Here is a 20,329-nt window from a genome sequence, read left to right as displayed (position 1 = left end):
AACAGTTCAGTACCAGTGACTATATATCAGAATGAGTTAAGGAGATAAAATAATAATATAAATGAGATATTTACTTTTAAGGTTGTAGCAAACGAAGGAGAAAAATTTAAAAGTGTTGATAGCTGCGGTTCTCTTGACCAAAATTTATGAGATTTCTCATAGTTGTACGTAGGAAGTTGTTCTATATCCAATAAATACTGTTCCAACTGCTTCAAAGCATCAGGACACACAGGAGGTGGTCCAAAGGGCAGCTAATAACAAATAATTACATACATAAAAAATAATAATGTATACATTATTGGATATACTGAAATAATATTTTTAAGATTCATATAATTAAATATAATATAATACGACACATAATATAATACAACACAATCACATAACGTTAAAAAAAACTGCAGGCTATAATAGTTGAAAAACATCACTTAAGAAGAACATACACTACAACATAAGTAAAACTTTACATTAAACTCATTTTATTAGTTCAAAATACAGTTTATCTGTCCTGAAATAGATTCTCTTGCACCATATCAATTGCCATTCTAGATCCAGCTAAAATGTCGACTTTCTGATGGCTTTCACTTCCTTTTATATTTCATGTAATTTTATTTTCTCTTCATTACACTTTCTGTTATTTTTTTAGAACTATTTAATCAACATTACTCTTTGCTAATGATGTAACCCAGAGAGATGGCTTAACTATTCTGGTTTGTTCTGATTAAGTTTTTCTATTCAGCCACTGTCAGCTGTCCTCATTATATTTTTCATCCTGATCATACAAACTTTCTGAAATGTTTAGAGAAGGCTTGGCGGAATGAGTGGTTGGATACTGCTGATAATAAGCTACATCAAATTAAAGCTAGTACAGTAGCTGCCACGTAACGGCAAGCTTGGATGATCAGTCCACTCATCACTGTCATAATATTGATCTCTGAAACATTGGCACACTATGATTAGTCACCTCTTAGTATCATAAACATGATGCAACAGTTTTTTATGAAGCAATGTATTTTTGTGTTTACAGTATTAAGCAAGTGATATTGTGTTTCAAATACAAAACAATTATTTTTTTTTATTTTTCTTTCTCTTTTGCTTTTCCTTTTACATAAAGCTCAGTTCTGTAGTACAGCCTCTGGGTACGGTTCTTTTGACATGTGTAGTGTATTTTGTTATATGGTCGATTAATGTAAGATACGATAATTTGTAAAAACTTTTTATCATGGTTTATGGTTCAAACTTTTTAATGTAGTTTAACATGCAAACAATTATGGCTGAATTTAAGACTGTTGTAAAATGTAAAAAGCTTCAAAGACAGGTATGTAAAATTATCCATACGTGTATGATTGCATGAAAATTAAAAAATTTGAAGCATTTATATAAAGCATTTATTTAACAATCTCTGTAACAAACTGAAAATTAAAATTAAATTTTAATTTTAATGGCAATGAAAATAGCTTAAGAATAATTCTGAAGGAATTAGGTTTTAAATGGTGCAAAACAGAAAATAAAAGGAAAATTATAGTTAGAAAAAATTATATTAGGCAGAAAAGGTTTTTTCTAATTTGCAGGCAGTGATTTTAGAAAATGTGACTGGGAGATCGTATACTTAGATGAATCCTAATTTTTATCATCTCATTCAACGACAAAATTATGGGTTGATGACAGCGATGCAGGACTTCATTTACCAATAAATAAAGGTGAAAGCTTAATTATAATTCACGCCAGAGGTGAAATGAACTTGATTCCAAATGTAATGTTAATTTGGACAGCCAAATCAAAAAGTGGTAATTACCATGATAGCATAAATACTAAAAAATATTTGAAAGTGGGTTGAAGAAGAATTAGTTTCTAACTTTCCTCTTGAGTCTGTAGTAATTATTGACAATGCTCTGTAAATAAATACCTGTCTGAAAAACTTCCGGTGTCATCAAGCAAGAAATAAGACATGACTGTTTGGCTTCAGAAACATCATATTCCAGTTTCATCTCAAATGCTTTAACCACAATTGTGTGTACTAATTAACTTGAACAATGTTAACAGAAAATGATACCTATTTGACGAACTGTTGGAGAGAAGTGGGCATCAAGTTCTGTGGCTTCCACCTTACCATCCTGATTTAAATCTAATTGAGATGGTATGATCAGAGGTAAAACATGTTGCAAGCCTCAACACTGGGAACCTTAAAAAGGTTAAACATTGGAACATTGAAAAGGTTAAAAAAATTGAAGATGAATATTGAGCCAAGTATTGTTAACAGATTCTCTGACAGAATCTTTCATTGTCTCTTTATGTAGCGACAGTGATAATAGTGACAATTACCCTGAAAATAGGTTATGAGAGAGAGGAAAGAGTTCTAGCTGAGGAATTAATTGGATAATCCATTTTCCAGTAATTAATTAAATTTACAGTAATAATCATCTATCAAAATATTTACCATGTAATTAGCAATAGATAATATTCTGTCATCCACTAGTACATTTTACAATGTACAATACAGAATTAGCTGATTATTCCATTTCAAAATTGTTGCATTCATTTGTTATAAATACAACAATTATTTGGTAAGGGGGATTACTAAGAGTGAGGAACATGTTTTTATGTTGGGTGGTAATTGTAATCACTCCAAGTTAACCGTTACATAGTGGTGACTGTACATGTGTACTGTACATTAGCAATTATTGTAAACACACATGCAATTTATTGAATTAAGTCGGCAGACTGTTGCCTACTGCAATAAGGCAATGAATCATGAAAACAAAATGTTGCGCATGTTCCTTCACTTCTCTTCAATGAAACTTGTTTATTGGGTCTGCACTGTAAGTTGAAGATTGGTGCTGTGATGGGGAATGGACTGCACAGGAGGCTGAAGAGCTTTACGCATGCATTACACATAAATTGTTCTTACATAAATAATATTATAAAATCATATTTACAATGACATCATTGTCTAATTACTGTATCTACATTTGCATTTTAAATTATGTTTAAAGTATGATTAATGTTATGCAGCACATATTACAGTAGATGTGTAGGTGCTTGGATTTATAACATATAACAATTAATAAGTACGAGGCATATTCATGAAGTAAGGGTCATTTGATCATCAAAAAAAAATTAACTTATGAGAAAAGGTTTTACTTAGTTTTAGTATACTACATATCTACTTCACTTTTCCACATAATCACCATTCTATTCTAAGCACCTTTTTGTAACGCTGCACTAGTTTCTTTAGCCCCTTTGCATAGAAGTTTGCCACCTGGGAATTAAACCAATTGATAACGGCAGTCTTGAGCTCCTTGTGTTTTCAAACCATTGACCACTAAGCCACTTTTTTAAATGCAAGAAGAGGAACTAGTCGTTTGCTAGGTGCAAGGTTGAGACTATATTAAGGATGGTTAAAAAATTCCCAACGAATCTTGAATCTTCTTTTTGGTTAAGGCAGCGCGGTATGAGGACACATGTCATGAAGGAGGATTACACCAGACAACTCCAGCATTGTTGATTTTGGATCACACATCTCAGTTTGGTAAGCGTTTTGCAGTACATGTCAGTTGTAATGTCTGCTGCAACCAAAATAACGCCTTTTTCATTCCAAAAAATAGTAGCCAACATTTTTCGACTTGAATATGGAGATTACTTAAACTTTTTCGGTTTTGGGGAACTTGAATGGCACCACTGCATTGACTGTTGTTTCGATTCTGCATTGTTGTACGATATCCACGTCTCATCACTCATAACAATGTGGGAAAACAAATCTTCTCCATCTTGTCAATAGCGGTCCAAAAATGCTCATCCACTGTACATTCTTTGCTCTTTGTGTTGGTCGGTGAGCATTTTCAGTAACTTGCACATAATTTGTGATATCCAAGCTTTTCTGTGATAGTCATATAGATAGAGGAGCATCCAACACGTGGAAATTCATTTTTGTGAATTGTGATGTCATCGCAGTTTTTGGTTCAGTTGTTTAACGATTTCATCAGTCTGAATATTGGGCCTGCAACTCCGCTCTTTGTCATGCACATTTATGTAACCATTTTTAAAGTCTCAACACCATTGGCTAATCTTTCTTTCACTCGTTACTGTAGGTCTATATACTAGACACAACTTCTGATGAATTTCAGCAGTTTCAGATCTTTTTGCATACAAAAATCGAATTACAGCACGCACTTCATAACTGCGGTAGAAACAACTGTCGTGGACTTGCGATCTGCATTCACTGGCAGGGAAATGATTATTGCATCAGAACAACTGCAGTGGCTTCATAAATAACCAATAGATGGCCCTGAATGCATGAAACTGTGTTCAGACCTGCTGCTGTACTTAAATTCAAGCCGATGACCCTTACTTTATGAATATGTTACATATTTAGTATCTTCTTACATGACAGTATGATCACAATCTTCTGAACTGTAACAAGGCAAGTTTAATAAATTTATTTGTGTGCTTTTAATTTAAATCTATTAAGTAAAATTTTTTAAAGAATTATAATTTTTTTCTGTTCGTAAAGTATATTATGTATAGGTTTTAAAAACGGATTGCAGTTTCTTTTTGTTATAGGGCATAATAGTGTTAGTGCATTCACAAGAAACAAAATAATTTATTTTAGTGACTTTTTTTTGTTAACAATGAATCCTGTAACTAAAAGCAAATTAAAAAATAAAAAACTGTATGGACAGAGCAAAGAAATCATAAATAACATGTTAAATTTTATAGAAGAAAAAGAAGCTAAGCTCAACAAATCTAAGAAATCAGATGACAGTTTTCTTATTCCCTAGCAACAGGTTCGGTTTCATGTTAGTAAAGCTACTAGTGCATCTGTTAGTGTGAACATATTTAAAAAGGGAAGCTGAAAGCATGTTTTCAAATGAAAATGGTGAGTCAAGTTTCTGTACACCACATAAAAATCGCACGAGACAAAAACCTCATAGAATGATTGACAATTGATTACTCAAGCTTCAGAAGAAATCAAAATTTTTACTTGACAGATAAAACAGTACATACTATCAAAAGAATAAAAAATAAGCTTCAAAATGATCTCTGTTGGCAAGAAGGAGAAACAAATTTAAGGTTTATATTACACAATTTACAATCTTTTTTTTTTTTTTGTGGGCGAAAAACGCCTGGGCATTATCATCGCCCGGTAGTTATTACTACCCTTTTACTAAAACAACAAATAACTGAATATTGTTGACAAAGAAACCAGATACTGCTATGAAGAGAATTTTTATTTGAAAGCCATTAAGAAATTTTGAGAAGAAAATAGACCAATCACACATTGAGATGAAAGTTACATTTTAGCTTCACATTCATCTGCTAAATTGTGGGAAAATGACAGCAGTGAGGGCTTCATCCACCAGTTTCCAAAGGCTTTAAAAGGTTATCATAATTCACGCAGGAGGAAAAGATGGGTTTGTTCCTAATGCCTTACTGACATACACAGTTAGCCAAAAACAGGCCACTACCACAATAGTATGAGCGATAGGAACTTTCAACAATGGGTTTCCAAAAAACTTTTAGGAAAATTGAAACCAAATTCTGTAGTTCTCACTAACATACCGTAACATTGTTGCAAATTGGGAAAAATTCCAAATATGAGAACTCTTAAAGCAAAAGTGCAAGAGTGGCTAAAGAGATGAATATTTCCTTTGTTAAACCAATGATTAAAAGAGTTACTTCAGTTAATACAAGCATCAAATCCAGTTTTAACTTATTCTCTTGATAGCATTTTAAATGCAGAGGGTCCATTTGGGTCTTAGGCTCACCCCCCCCCCCCCACACAGTACCACCTGGATTTAAATCTAATAGAACTAATTTGAGAAATAATAAGAGTGGGTGCCAGTTCGAAACTTCAACTTTAAAGCAGCAGATATTATTGCCCTCAGTGAATAAAAAGTTTCTTCTATTGAAGCTAGTATGTAGTTAAAATGTTGCGACAAAGTTATTGAAATTGAAAACTACTTCTGATGTAAAGAATGTGCCACGGATATTGAAGTTGACAAACTAATCATCAACTTTCTGCTGAATCTTCTACTTATGACAGTGAGAGGTACTGAAGATGAGGTTCTATCATTGATACTATCTGGAGTTGGAAGAAATGGATTCATAAAGTTTGAATACAAATGTTAATGAAATATTTAACCTATGTGGGTATCTAAATTAGGTTTTAATTAAAAAATTGTAAAAATTAAATAACACAATTTGCTGTTACTTAACATTTTACAGTAATCTAAGTTTTTGTTTTCCATGGATTTTTTATATTTCATAAAGTTTTCTAGAGTTATTACAAATTAGAATTACATTTTAATTAATCTATTTTGATTTTCTTTCACTAAATTATCTCTTACAGTTTCAGTGTATCATGGTTTATAATTAATAACATAAATATGTTTGTGGTTTAGTTTAATTTGTATTTATAACAATGATATATGTCGCACTTGCGATGATGTGAGACAATATTAGTAGAATGTACAATGTACTGTCCCTTGCATGATAGGCTGCAATTGTCAAATTACGCCGTGCGACCTGTACAAATGAAAAACACAAAAGGGTTTTAAACACTTTTTTTAACACTGGAGGTGTGAATTAATGTGATAAAGACAGTGAAAAGGCCTTTCCCAATGGAGTTTAGTCAGTAAATACAAATGAGGAAAAACTGAAGATTCAACAAATTAAAAAAAAAATCAAGAGCACATTAAAGAGTGGTTTAAGAACAGAAATAAAGTCTCAAAAAGAGTGTTCACAAGAATTTGAACAAATTAATAAGCTTACGTTTGCAAGGTTTAATGAAGCTCATAGTAGAGGATTACCGATCAGCAGGCCAGTGATATAAGAAAAAGCTTGTTATTTGTGAAATCTTTAAATAATGAGCAATTTAAAGCTTTTTTTAATTGGCTTCATAAGTTCTGCACTTGAAACAATATTGTCTTTCTTGTGGTAAGTGGAGAAAGTGCCTGAGTAAGTGAAAATTATGTTAACAATTGATTGGTTGTTAAGAATAGAACAGGCATAATCAAAAATAACCATTTACACAATGTTTTTAATCTGGACAAAACCAGTCTCTTTTTTCATGCTATACCTGATAAAACCTTAGGAGTTAAAGGTTCAACGTGCATTGGTGGGAACCTAAGTACAGATCGTATAACGGTAATGTTTTGCTTGAACACTGTTGTCGAAAAAGAAAGACCACTTGCAATTAACATGGTCCTTAGACCAAGGTGTTCTTCAAAGACAAACATGTTAACAATAGATAAGCACTGATATGCAAATAAAAAATCATGGATGATATCCTAATTTTCCAAGAAAATAAATTCAATGAGAAAATGAAGCATGAAAATAAAAGATCCATTATGATTTTACATAATGTAATATGTCACACACCTAACTCCAGATTATTGCATGTAAAATTTGTATTTTTACCTGCTAAAACTTAGAGCAAGCTACAACCCTTAAGCCGCTGCTACACATGCAGTATTACTAAGCAACCTAGATTGTACAATATTTTGAAAATGAAATATTTACGTAATATTTCTGTCCAAGCAGTTTTAAGAGGCTGCACAACTTGCTCAAATTGTTTTATTGTACAACCTGTAATAGTCTTTTAGTACAGAACTCCTGAAATATGGATACAAAGAAACGTTTAGCTACTTTGTTCATATGTTGCTTACTACAAATGGCTGCAAACCAAAAAACAAAAGAAAGTTGTGATGCAGAGAATATTTTAACCAAAGTACAAATAGTGATAAGCAAATTTTAAAGAAAATGTTGATGATTATGATTACAAGTACTACTGGAGAACAACAAAATGTTTGAAGAACTTCTCAGAATTGTTGGACCTATCATTAAGAAGATAATGTAATGAGAAAATCAGTTAGTGCAAGAATGCGACTGACTGTTACTCTAAACTTTCTAGGTACAGGCAGATATTTTAAAGAACTTTGGTTTTCTATGAGAATTCCCCACCAGTGTATTTTCAGTAATTGTTCAGGATACATGCGAAGCAATAATAAAATCATTGAAGAAATATTTAAAGGTAGGTTCAGAATTATTACTATTAAAATTATATTACTACTAATATATTAAATTATTACAATAATACTAATTATTCAGTTATTACAATTATTATTATTAATTAATACTATTATTTAGTTTTAATTACTGATAAAATTATTAAATACACAAAAGTACTGGTGCTGTCTATTACTACTGCCAGTACACGAACATGTAATTTAATGATGTTTCTGTAGCTTATAACAAATTTGTAATTTTAAAACTGATTTTTTTTAAACAGTATAGTATCAATATGGAAAATTGAAAAAACTTTCTTGGTGGCAAAACAAATTTTATATGTTTACATTTTATAACAGATTTTAATGTTAATTAACAATATAGAATTTTAGAAATAAAAAATAATCCGCCTATTTACAAACCAAGAAAATTATTAAGTTTCAGTTTTTGAAAGTTGGTTTAATATAATTGAACATTTTCATTTGCAGAATAATTACTAACAGAAGAATGAACATTGTTCGGGAGGTTCTCTTGTGTAAAGATATGTCTCTCTTGTTAAGTTATCTAACTGGTCCTACATCAAAATTTCACTTATCAGTTAGTTTATCAGCCAGTAAGCGCTGTAATGTTGTCATTGTAGACAACTTTATTGCATACGACCAGGCTAAAATAATATTCTCGTCCTCTTCTTTTTGAAGGCTTTGAATTGATTTAGTCTTCTCACACTGCACAACTTCAGTTCTCATTTTTTTCTTTTTTGGTGATGTAGAACAAGCAAATGGCAGGACTGGAGTACAGGAAGTTGAAGACTGTTCATGCCCTTCTTCAGCTTTATCAGAGTCAAGAGAATCCTGGAAAGGAAAATGACTGAAAATTAGACAAGAATGCGAAATCATTAAATTTCATAAAAATTTACATTAATTATGAAGTAGTCTGTTTTGGATTAAAGATTAAAAAAGTATTCACTTTTTAACAGTTTACTAATATAGTAGTTAAAGCACTATGTATTTTCATTTCAGCAATCAAAAACCTTTTTTCTGAAAAAATGCATTTTTGTTGCAGTTCCCCAGGACTGAAGAGGAATAAATGGAAGATGCATCAAAGTTTGAAAACAAGTGGCAATTTTCACACTGTATGGGTGCTACTGATGGGAAACATATTGGAGTCAAAGTATGACCAGAAACTTGTTCACATTATTTTAATTATAAAGGGTTTCATAGTATCGCTCTAATAGCGATTGCAAGACCAGATTATGAATATTTTATGGCTGATATAAGTTGTTATGGCAGAGTATCGGATGAAGGGGTTATCAATGGCATTGAGTTATATACTTGTCTGGTAAATAAACAATTATATCCGCCAAAACTAACCCAGTTTAAGATACTTCTTAAGTCATAACATTCTTTTGCATAGCAAATGAAACCTTATTCTAGACAGAATTTTAACAAGGAAATATAAGTATTCAATTACAGCTTGATTACAGCCCAAAAGATTGTTTAGAATGCATTCAGTATCTTTTAACACAATGCTTTAGAGTGTTTAAAACAACTATAAACCTCAGTCCACAGAAAATACCAATAGTGTTATACCTTACAGCCTCGCCTTACCTTACCTTACAGCAATAGTAATGAATACCTTAGCATACATTTATTTACATAATTTTATACTGAAAGTAGTCATCTGATAATGTCTAATGAATTACAAGCGGATCCTCAGATTCCACCTCTCCAAGTTCACAAACACGACAGAAATTTTAATTCTGCCATTGAAATAAGAGACCAACTCTGTAAATACTTTAACAATGAAGGAAGAGTACCTGACAAGATGAAGGGGTTTTTAACTGCAACCGAACCAACTTAATTAACATTTGTTGCTTATTTATTCTACATAAGTGTATTATAGTGTTTCAAATAGTAATGTCTTCAATAATTATACTGTGTTGTAATATTTTCATTTATTTTTGTGTGTCAAAGTTGTACTGAAAAATTATTCAGCTCAGCATTGCACATTTGTAACTTTTTACAAAATAATTCTTTAGTACCAGATTGAAAAATTTACAAAGTTTTTTAATAAGAAATTCTGTAATATTTTCAGTAAAACAGATTTATATTAATAATAATATAATTTGTTTAATACTTAATAAGTTACTTACATTAATCATTTCTTCAGATTCTTCTACTCCAAGGTTGACAGGCTGTTATGTGGAGTTTCTTGGTCCACAATGAACTTAATTTCATTAAAATACCAAACAGGTGAGGTTCATAAATGTTGTCAGTCCCAGACCCAGTTGTTACAGCCAGCTTTACTTTCAGCAATTCTTTCCAAAAATTAACACGTAAATTTTTTTATAACTACATCCAGTCAGGTAACATCTGGATTACTTCTATAGAAGTCTAATCATTTTTAAAAGTAGATGATTTTGCATTTCTGTCACTATAATTTGGATTATTTTGGTCCCAAAGAACAGGCATATATAAATATGTAATAAATATGTAAATAAATATGTAATATGTATAAATGTATATAAATATGTCTAAATTTCAATAAGAAATCTTTTTAGTTTACATTTTTGAGTAAATAAATTTAGACACTTGTAAAATAAAATCGAACTGAACAGAAACAATAAAAAGGCCACATATTATGTTTGTAGAAAATCAGAAAAAAAACAATTTTGTTTACAATCTACAAACACTGGCGATCTACTTGAATTATTGCGCAACTGGGCAACAGAAATTTTAAAAATATTGTGCATTACATGCAATAAATTGGGTGATTTTCAAAAAATTTTATCATTTTTAGATTGCACAAATCATAAAAAATTAAGCAATATCATTTTAGAAGCTCATTTAAGAATGAGAGTGTGTGATGTCAATATTGTTCAATCTTGATGTCACACAAGTATTATGTGCAATAATATTGTACATGAAACAGAGCCTCTAAAGGCTCAAGCAATTATTCTATCATTCAAGCTCTTTCATCATCACTGTATTCTCTCAGCACTGACTGCAAGAATGGAAGAGTCTGAACACCTAACTAAATGTGTTACTGTATTTGATGTAGTAAACTGGATAAAGTTATCATGAGATTTGGTAAGAGTATCAACAATCACTGACTGTTTCAAAAATTGCACTGACCTGCCTTTAAGTATCACAATTGAAGCATTAATGGACAAGTGTGCTGAAGAAACAGCGGGAGTACTACGTCTCAAAGGATGGGGGACTAAATATAACCTCAGAACACGATGATAACTACGAAGAAAATTTGTTTGCAATAGCAAATGAAATTGTTGAGCTCGAAAACCCAAATGAAAATAATGATGTGGAAGAAGATGGCATTCCGACGTTTTCATTAGGGCAAAGTCTACACGTTATATGCCATTTAAAAAAATGGTATCTGAATTAAACAATACTATACAAATAGATTTATTTGGAAAGGCTGAAAATCAAATTGAAAATCTATCAAAAAGAAAAGACTAGCAGAGAAACAAATCAAAATTAACAATTATTTTTAAAAAATAAATAAATTTTTTTATTTGTAGCCAATAATTAAAATTACTTTAAACATGTCTCTTCATAATGGCACCCCCAATTCCCACCATCAAAATTCTTTAGTTTAAATGCCTATTTTCCCACCTATTTCCTTTTATTATGTTCTGACAGAAATTTTCCATTATGTTAACTATTTTTTTGGAGATGAAGCACAGGAAATTCAACAGATGATTCCAAATATACAAAAAAAGTAAAAAAGAGAGGCTGAAGGCAATTTTTGTGTGGATAGAGGACAATTGAGAAAACTGAATGAACAGGAACAATAAAAGATGAAGTAATAAAGAGTAAACAAGATTTAAAACTAAATCACAATTCAGAGTAGAAAATCTAACCGGGTTGAATAAACATCAAAGAGACATAAATTAAAAGATATCTAGAAGGATCAGTAGAAAGTGCAAAAAAGATTTTAAAAAAATTGTAAAAGTTATAGGTGATCTAAAATAAAAAGGAAGCAACCAAACACTTAAAAATTTAATTGGAAAAGAGGAAAATTTAGATCGACATGAGCAAAAAATCTGCTTCAGGGCAAATAATAACATAATAAATTATTTTCTCAGTAGTCTAACTATACTTTATCCTAAACATTATCTAATTCCAAATTTCTTCCGACCAGACAATCTACTATTAAGCACAACCGAGAACCTTCCTTTATTTACTATCTGTAATGCAACTTTCTACCTAACAAGAGACTGAATCTATTCACACATTAACAGCAAGTTAAAATCCTATGCCTTTAGAGTATCCTATAAAAAGTAGGCACATAAGAGTTGGATTTTATTTTTTTTAAATCTTCTGTTTACAACAGACACTTTAAATGAAATGTTCATAACATGCAAACATAACCCAACACCAGAAGCCATCAAATCAATGTAAATATTAATGTAATTCCTCAAATTAAACCATTTTTGAGCAATGAGATTGGTGCATGGTAAGAAAAACTATTAATTTACCAATTACCTTCCCAAAAGCCAGGTAAGGAGAAAAATAAATTTAAAAAAATATATATTACAATACAACATGCCAACAATTTGTACATTCAATTCAAGCTGGCCAAAATATTACACTTGAAAAGGAGTAGGATATACCAGATTCACTTAGCAGAAAAACTTTGTATACAATTGCCCAGATTTGCTATTATTTAGATCTCCAATTCTATAAGTACAGGTTTTTAAATATTCCTACAAACAGTACTACAAAATACATTTATAATCCCCAGTGATTAATAAAAAAGCAAAAGCAGCAATAATAACAGAAACTATGATGTAAGTACATATTATATAGATGGTTTTAACTTCAGCTTTTTTAAACCTTATTTCCCTACTCCCTTTCCCACAAAAAATGGATAATATCTTTCTATATAAAACCTATTAGGGCTTCTTGTTAGTGAAACTGATTTTTACTAATTTAAATGTGTAAATGCTTGTATGCATAGAATAATAGTTGAAACAGTTAAACATTCTTGGGGGGGGGGGGGAACTACTTTTATTTACAAACAATCTAAAAATTATTTTCAAATGAAAATTTTTAAACATTCTACTCGCTAACTCAAAGCTAACCACAAAGGAAAACTAAGAGTATCTAATCAAACAACTCTAAGGTAATTCTTAATTCTAATCTGAATGGGTGACATAAGTTAAAAAGCAGAAGACAAGGCTGAAGAAATGTTAAACATAGACTGACCTAGTAAACTAGTGCACATATCCCATAAGTTACATTTATACTAATCTGCTAAGCAGTTAAGAGTTAATTTGACTACACTACATCTTCATGCTTCTTAACTCCAGGAATGGGTATGGTTGTTCCTGTAGGAATCGTACCAATTCTTGGAGTTCTTTGATTTCTATAGGAAAACTAATTTTTGTTGCACCATAAACTAATGCTACTCATTACTAAATTATTGATTAATTTTGTGTTCTATCCTGGTAAAACTACCCTGATGTTCTCAGGGATTGATGGAAGTATATAGCTAGACTGCCTGGAAAACCCTTTACTCTTCTTTCTAAGGGTTAGGTTGATTGTCTCATGCTGTAATTCTTCCATGGCATTACAGCCCATTTTCTTACCACTCACCCCCTTTTCTTATACTTTCTTCCCCTTTTAAATTATGTGGGTGAAATCAGATTCTAGATAGATCATGCAGACAATGCCAAGATCTGTAATCAGTGATTCTTGATGTGATCTTGTATACTGGCTGTGGACTGACCAAGGGACTTGGATTCAATAATAATCTAATAAATAATAATCAGTAATAATCTAGTACATGTTTGTTTTTGTCATCTTAAAAAACTTGCAGCAAAATACTTTGATCAGATTTTATCAAGAACTTGGCTAAATCTGTATACATTTACAGGTACACTATACATACATTTAGAGTTGTAAACAATGCACATGGATGGCTGATGAATTATGAGCTGTCCTCAACATTATGACTGGAATAAACATTTTAGAAATAGTTGTAAGAGAGATAAACGCTAAAAAGTAGTTGCAAGAGATGTAAGAGAGATGAACAATCAGAAGAGAAAAAAATTACATATATGTACATACAAGTGTATCATAAGGTTCTCCCAGGACTTTGATAACCTATTATTCTACTTTTGAAAATAATAAAAAAGTTCATGTCATAAAATGCTTTGTTTGCAAGTTACAGCTAGTGAAAGATTCACTCGGATTTCACATACCCTGATGAAATGAGTTGAACTGAAATTTTTGGGGCACTAATTAAAAAAGAGAATTAATGATTTCTTATGGTTTTTGACCTAAAAAATTCAAATAAAATAGGTTCCAAAACTGTATCTGCAGTATTTTTTGAGAAATGTGGGGTGAAAACCAATTAACTGGGGTAAAAAACAGTATTTTCTATGTTTGATGTACAATAACTTTGTTAAATGGATAATAAACATAAAAATTTTTAAGCAATAATTGTAAAGATTTAATTTTTAACAAAATTGTTAAGGTCAGTTGAATAAAAAAAAAGAAAGAAAATTTTGAATTTTATTTAGAAACTGTACACTAGACCAAAGTGTATTACATGTACCAGTTTGTAAAAAATGTTCAAAAATGAGCTCGTCATTTTCAACAAATTTCTTGGCATGCTTCAGTACTGGTGGAGTTGCTCTTTTTTACTTCTTCAAGGCTGACCTTAAGTTGCTCAGCCGCATCCATAATGTGGACAATTAATTCCTCAAAAGAATATATTTATGTTTTGTATACAATATTTTCATCCATTGCCAGATACTAAAGTCTAATGATGTTAAATCAGACAATCTTGATGGTAAGGAATGTGGACCTCCATGACTGACCCATTTCTCAGGGAAATGACAGAAGAGAAGTGGGGAAGCATGCCATTGGGCTGGAAATATACTTTGCTTCTCATTGCTAGAGGAACACCTTCAAACAGCTGCAGTAATTTTTCTTGAAGAAAGTGCAAGTAAACCTCAATATTTTACGTGGCCAGGTAATATGAGCTGTCCAAACAGCTGATTGTAAAGAAGGCCGCACCACACATTGATTCTAAATCGGTGTAAAAAATTTCCTTCCACCATTTCATGAGGATTTACTTCTGCACATGTATGTTCATTGCATAAGTTGTTGAAGCCATCTTAAGTGAAATTTATCTCATCAGTAAAAAAAACATATGTAGAGTTGTCAATTTATATTCCACCAGTTATACAAATTCAAACGAAGTGAACCATCTCCTAGGTTAGAAGTAGAACTGGCTGTTTATAATAAGGATAAACTTGTTTTATTTAAATGTCCTCAAAACCACTGATTCGAAACTCTGATATGCTTGGATGTAACGTCTGGACTGCGCTGAACTACACTGATAATAATTTCATTAATAACAGTGTCATGTTGTCAGATTATTCATAGCTGGCAGGAATACTAACTAGGTAGTGAAACTGCTTCCCAAAGATTGCAAAATGTTATGGTAATTGTTTTGGGATCTGGAATCTTGCAATTGAGAAATCATATCTCATATTCAACTGCAGCAGCTGTAGCATTACCATTACGCACACCCAAAATGAATATCATATTAACATATTCTTCTGCTGTAAAATAATGACATTACTTCAATGGTAAAGCGATCACATTCAAACTAAAATTGACAGAAAACCTTCTCTATCGACAGCCAGTTCAGAGTAACCGATATGCTTAATGTATCTTGCAGAATGATTAAAAACTAATACAGTATTGCACATTGTTGATCAGCTGCTTTATTTTATTGCCAACTTTGAAATAATCTACTGTATATTTGTCTTAATAATTTTTATTTACTAATTTTTATTTTACAATTGTGTACTTTCCAGTCTTTTTTTTAATTTTTTAAGACCAATTTTTAACAATAAATTTTGATTTTACAAATTTTTCACATCACCAAAAAAGAATTTGGTTTTTGTTTACATTAAAAAAGTACTTCTCTGACAAATGTAATAATGTACAGTTTCTAAATAAGATTCAAATTTATCTAACGTTTCTTTGTTTTATTCAACTTACCTTATACCAATTTGTTCAGAATTAAATTCTCTATGTATTTATTACTTATTTAACAAAGTCATTGTATGTAAAACATAAAAAACAGAGTTTTTACCCCAACTTATTGATTTTCACCCCAGAATTCTTAAAAACTACTGCAAGTGCGGTTCTGAGGTCTATTTTACTCAAATTTTTCAGGTAAAAAACCATAAGAAATCATTAACACTGCCCCTTAATTAATGTCCTGAAAATTTCAATACAACCTCATTTCATCAGGATGCTGAAATGCAAGCAAAATCTTTCATATAACTCGCAAACAAAGCATTTTAGGACATACTTTTATTTGAACTTTTTCCATTATTTCCACTAGTAGAATAGGTTAGAAAATTTTGGGAGAACTTCACGATAGCCTGTATATAGTTTAAATACTACAACTACTATAAGCTGCTGTACTAGAAGTTTCTAAATAACAATTAATGAGTAATTTAAAGTCTTTAAACAAAATTTTTTTCCTTAAATTTTTAAAGAAAGGTTGATATTATATCCATCTTAATGGAATTTGTGTCAAAATTAGTCTCAGATGATCAGAAATGAGCCTGCATTTTCACTACACATAAACTGCTTCAATACAGGTTAACAAACCACCATAACTTGATAAATGTGGGTTTAAGGGAATAAAAAAAATAATAATTTATGAATTAAAAAAAAGCTCCAGTCTTCACAATGGGAGACTCCAACAAACTTTTCAAAAAAACAATCTTGATGTAAACAGAGCAATGACAAACCAATAATGAATGTCATTTTCATTGTAAGGAAATCATGCATCACTAAAAAAGAAGTAGTGCAGTTAAATTCTGTGGCATTTTCATCACAAAAAATCAAACTTTCATGAGACTGATAAGTGGTAACTCTTAGTATTTTTATGAACATGATCCTAGCATCATAACTTGAGGGGAGTTCAAATTCCACAGGGCAATGTCATAGTATTTATCAATTTTGCTCCCACTGATTTTTCAAACATCAAATATTATGTAAAAAGCATAAGATTTTGGTATAAGGAGATAAAACAGACTGTAATAAGAAAGTGTTCATAAATGTCAAAAATTTCAAAAAATTCTTTAATCACTTTAATCAGCAAAAACATTATGGGGTAAACATGTGTGTGGCTTCAGAAGATTACTACTTTGATGGCAATAAACTAACAAATAGGAATTATTATCCTCAAATCATCCTTTAATTAGTACACTTTACACAATTGTATATTTTACTACAATAAAAAGATAATAAATAAAAAAGGCACTTTCATTCAAACCTGAAAAACAGTTATGCAATGAAAACTAATAATTTTCAAAACGTAAACCAAGAATGAATTTTAAAAGATAACTAATTATAAAAAATAACATAACTAAACAAGTATATTAAGAAAATTACAATATGATTCTTTTCATTTAATTATAATCACAATTAATTAATTATGTATTTTTATTAAATAAAGATCGATCACAACTGCTATAGAATGAAAGTATACATATGAAAAACCAATACATTTCAGACTAACTAAATAAAATTAAACATCTTTTACATAATTTTCACCAACTACAGGAGGAAAATTGGGACCTTTATATTAAAGAAATATAAAAAGCATACATACACAATTTTAATAATTATTTTATAAATTATTATAATACAATAGAAATAAAGGTTCTTATACATTTATGAAACTAACTAAACAAGTGATTTGATTAAAGAAAAATTACAAAAGACAGCAAAATTATAAATATATATATATATATATTATAAAATTATAGAAGTTAAATATTATCAATTAGAACTAATAAGCAAATAAAATTACATATAACTATAAGAGGACTATACCACATGCTATGATACTAAATCACCAACCTACATTAACCACAAATTACAAAAAATAAATCAGCCAAGAACAATACAGTAAATATATGGTCACCCTCTCAGCCAGAAAAATAAATTATTTATTTCTCAAAATACTAATCTAGCTAGTTCATTAACATTTTTATACAACAAAAAATAATAATCACATTAACTTAATGTATGAAATATAAAGTACTACAGTAAGATTTTTAAATTATCAAAGTAAATCTTAGATAACATGAAAGTATTTAATAAGAAATGAGTTATGTTTAACAATCGACAATTTAATATATATATATATATATATATATATATATATATATATATATATATATATATGTTTTAAAGTACTTAACTTTATGAAAATAAGAAATTCTTAATTAGGTAATTCTATTAATAATAACAACTGAAGGTAGTAGTAAGTAATTACTATAAATATAACCTGTAATAATTCACCACCATGAATATAAAAATTAAAATCAAACTACAAAACAACTCAAAAGCTCGGTCGAATCCAAACAAAGACTTGCACATAGGTCAACCCCCCCCCCCCCACCATTTATGGTAGAAAAAATATATATATAAATAGATTTTTTTTTAAATATATATATATATACAATTATATAAAAATTCTAAGAAACCTCAAACTACATCCCAAATTAATAAACATGATAAAACTGACCCCTCACAAGCACTATGTCAGAAGTAAAATTCAGAGGCAAACTCTTGAAACCATTTGAGATCAAAACAGGCCTGTACCAAGACAATAGACTCACATCATTGCTATTCAAGTGCGCTGTGAAAATGATGAGGGAATGGCTCAAAAATGACCCCAAAAATAAAAATAGGCTAGAAATTCAAATAAATTATCAACTAAATAAAATATTGCAAATAATATTGGCTGCAAAATACCATTCAAAAAGACAGAAATTATACCCCAAAAACCAACATAATTAAAAGAAGTAAATATAAACGCTTATTAAATTAAAATAGAAACAAAATTCAAACCTACAAAATTCAAAGGAAAAACAATAACAAACCTAAACGAAAAAACCTCAATTCAAACAAAAACAAACAAACTAGCTAAAGACCATCCTGACCACATACGGGAAAACACCCTCCATGTGATGGTTTCAGTCACCATGCCACCCCCTCTGTATCTACCCCTATGGGCTTTACCAGAGGTCACCCTTCATTATATCAGCGTTGACATCTTTCAGTCTAGCCTCAGCCAGATTCCGTGACATTCCCATCGTGCACTACTAACTATCAGAAACTCATATACAGAACAAAATATGCAAAGTCTTAAATAAGACTGAATGGACTACAGAGTAACGAAAGAACTGAGCTATAGGCAAAAGTGAGTTCAGCACACAACACAAAACATAAAACATAAAGCATAGAACAAGAACTAACGATATCACTACTAAAACACAATAACAGTAACAACACTGACACAACAAAAAAACTAAAACAACAGCAAAACATAAATAATACAAAAAAAAACGTTAAGCGGGAAAACCCTAGCAGAACCTTAAACCCCTTCAGTAATCCTTTCCTTTGCAAGAAAAACTTTCCACAATCGCCCATTCGGCCTGGTTCCTCAAATTAGCATGGAGATCTAATACCGACCTGATGATATCGAGCCGACAAATAGTTTCCACGCACATCAGCTCATAATTTGCATATTTGTATAACACATGGTAAGCATCATGTAGTTGTTCACATTGCGAATACTAATACATGAGTGACAACTCTCACACTCACCCCAACCAAACAAACAAGAAGCACCACTGGTAGCTAAAGAACAAAAATTAAACTGGTGCATCTACAGTAAAGAATGTCTATCCATAAATGCAATAATTAAACACTAAACATAATTATAAAACGGAAAGACACGTACAGCAGAAACACTCTTCCACCTGAATGACAATCAAAGAATGACAGACTCCAGAAAATGGAAAGAAAACTTGGAAGAATCTGTATCAAGAAAAAGTACCAGAAAAATGGGCAGTGGTGGATTGTGCCCAAAAAAATCATGTACATAGTTAGACACTGATACCACACATAAGAGAAGACAAGGATTATTTAAACAAATCAGGAAGATGCAACATTTAAGACTTCTAAAACAGCCGGTATAGTACTATTTCAACTCAAAAAGCAACAAATCAGGATGCAGATAGATCAGAGAAATAAGAAGATCTAGAGGAAACTGGCCTTACACCAGGAGACACCACAGGCAAGGAAAAAATTAAACAAAAAATTCAAGGACAAAAACACTCCCTTTACACTTGCAATAAAGAAACTCACAATACAAACATTTTCAACACCAGAAAGGGCACAGAGATCAGAACATATGAAAAAGTCCTGGGAAGATTGCAAGGCCCAAACAGTCCCTTCAAAGAGACTTG

The 20,329-nt window shown here is 30.8% G+C and overlaps 1 protein-coding gene across 2 annotated transcripts in view; it reads right to left on the bottom strand.

Moving 5' to 3' along the window:
- LOC142324613 (superkiller complex protein 2-like) overlaps positions 1 to 20,329 on the bottom strand; it is a 154,020-nt gene that overhangs the window by 43,482 nt on the left and 90,209 nt on the right. For both annotated transcript variants that reach the window (XR_012756347.1, XM_075365468.1), the window contains one exon: positions 75 to 251. Coding sequence is in view for 1 of the 2 variants with exons in the window: in XM_075365468.1 (XP_075221583.1) it covers positions 75 to 251 (177 nt within the window). In the remaining variant the exon portion in view is untranslated. The remainder of the gene's footprint in view (positions 1 to 74; positions 252 to 20,329) is intronic.

This window comes from Lycorma delicatula, chromosome 5 (assembly GCF_047948215.1).
Source record: "Lycorma delicatula isolate Av1 chromosome 5, ASM4794821v1, whole genome shotgun sequence".
NCBI lineage: Eukaryota > Metazoa > Arthropoda > Insecta > Hemiptera > Fulgoridae > Lycorma > Lycorma delicatula.
The sequence above is the reverse complement of the archived record's forward strand: the minus strand, read 5'-3'. Positions and strand labels throughout refer to the sequence as shown.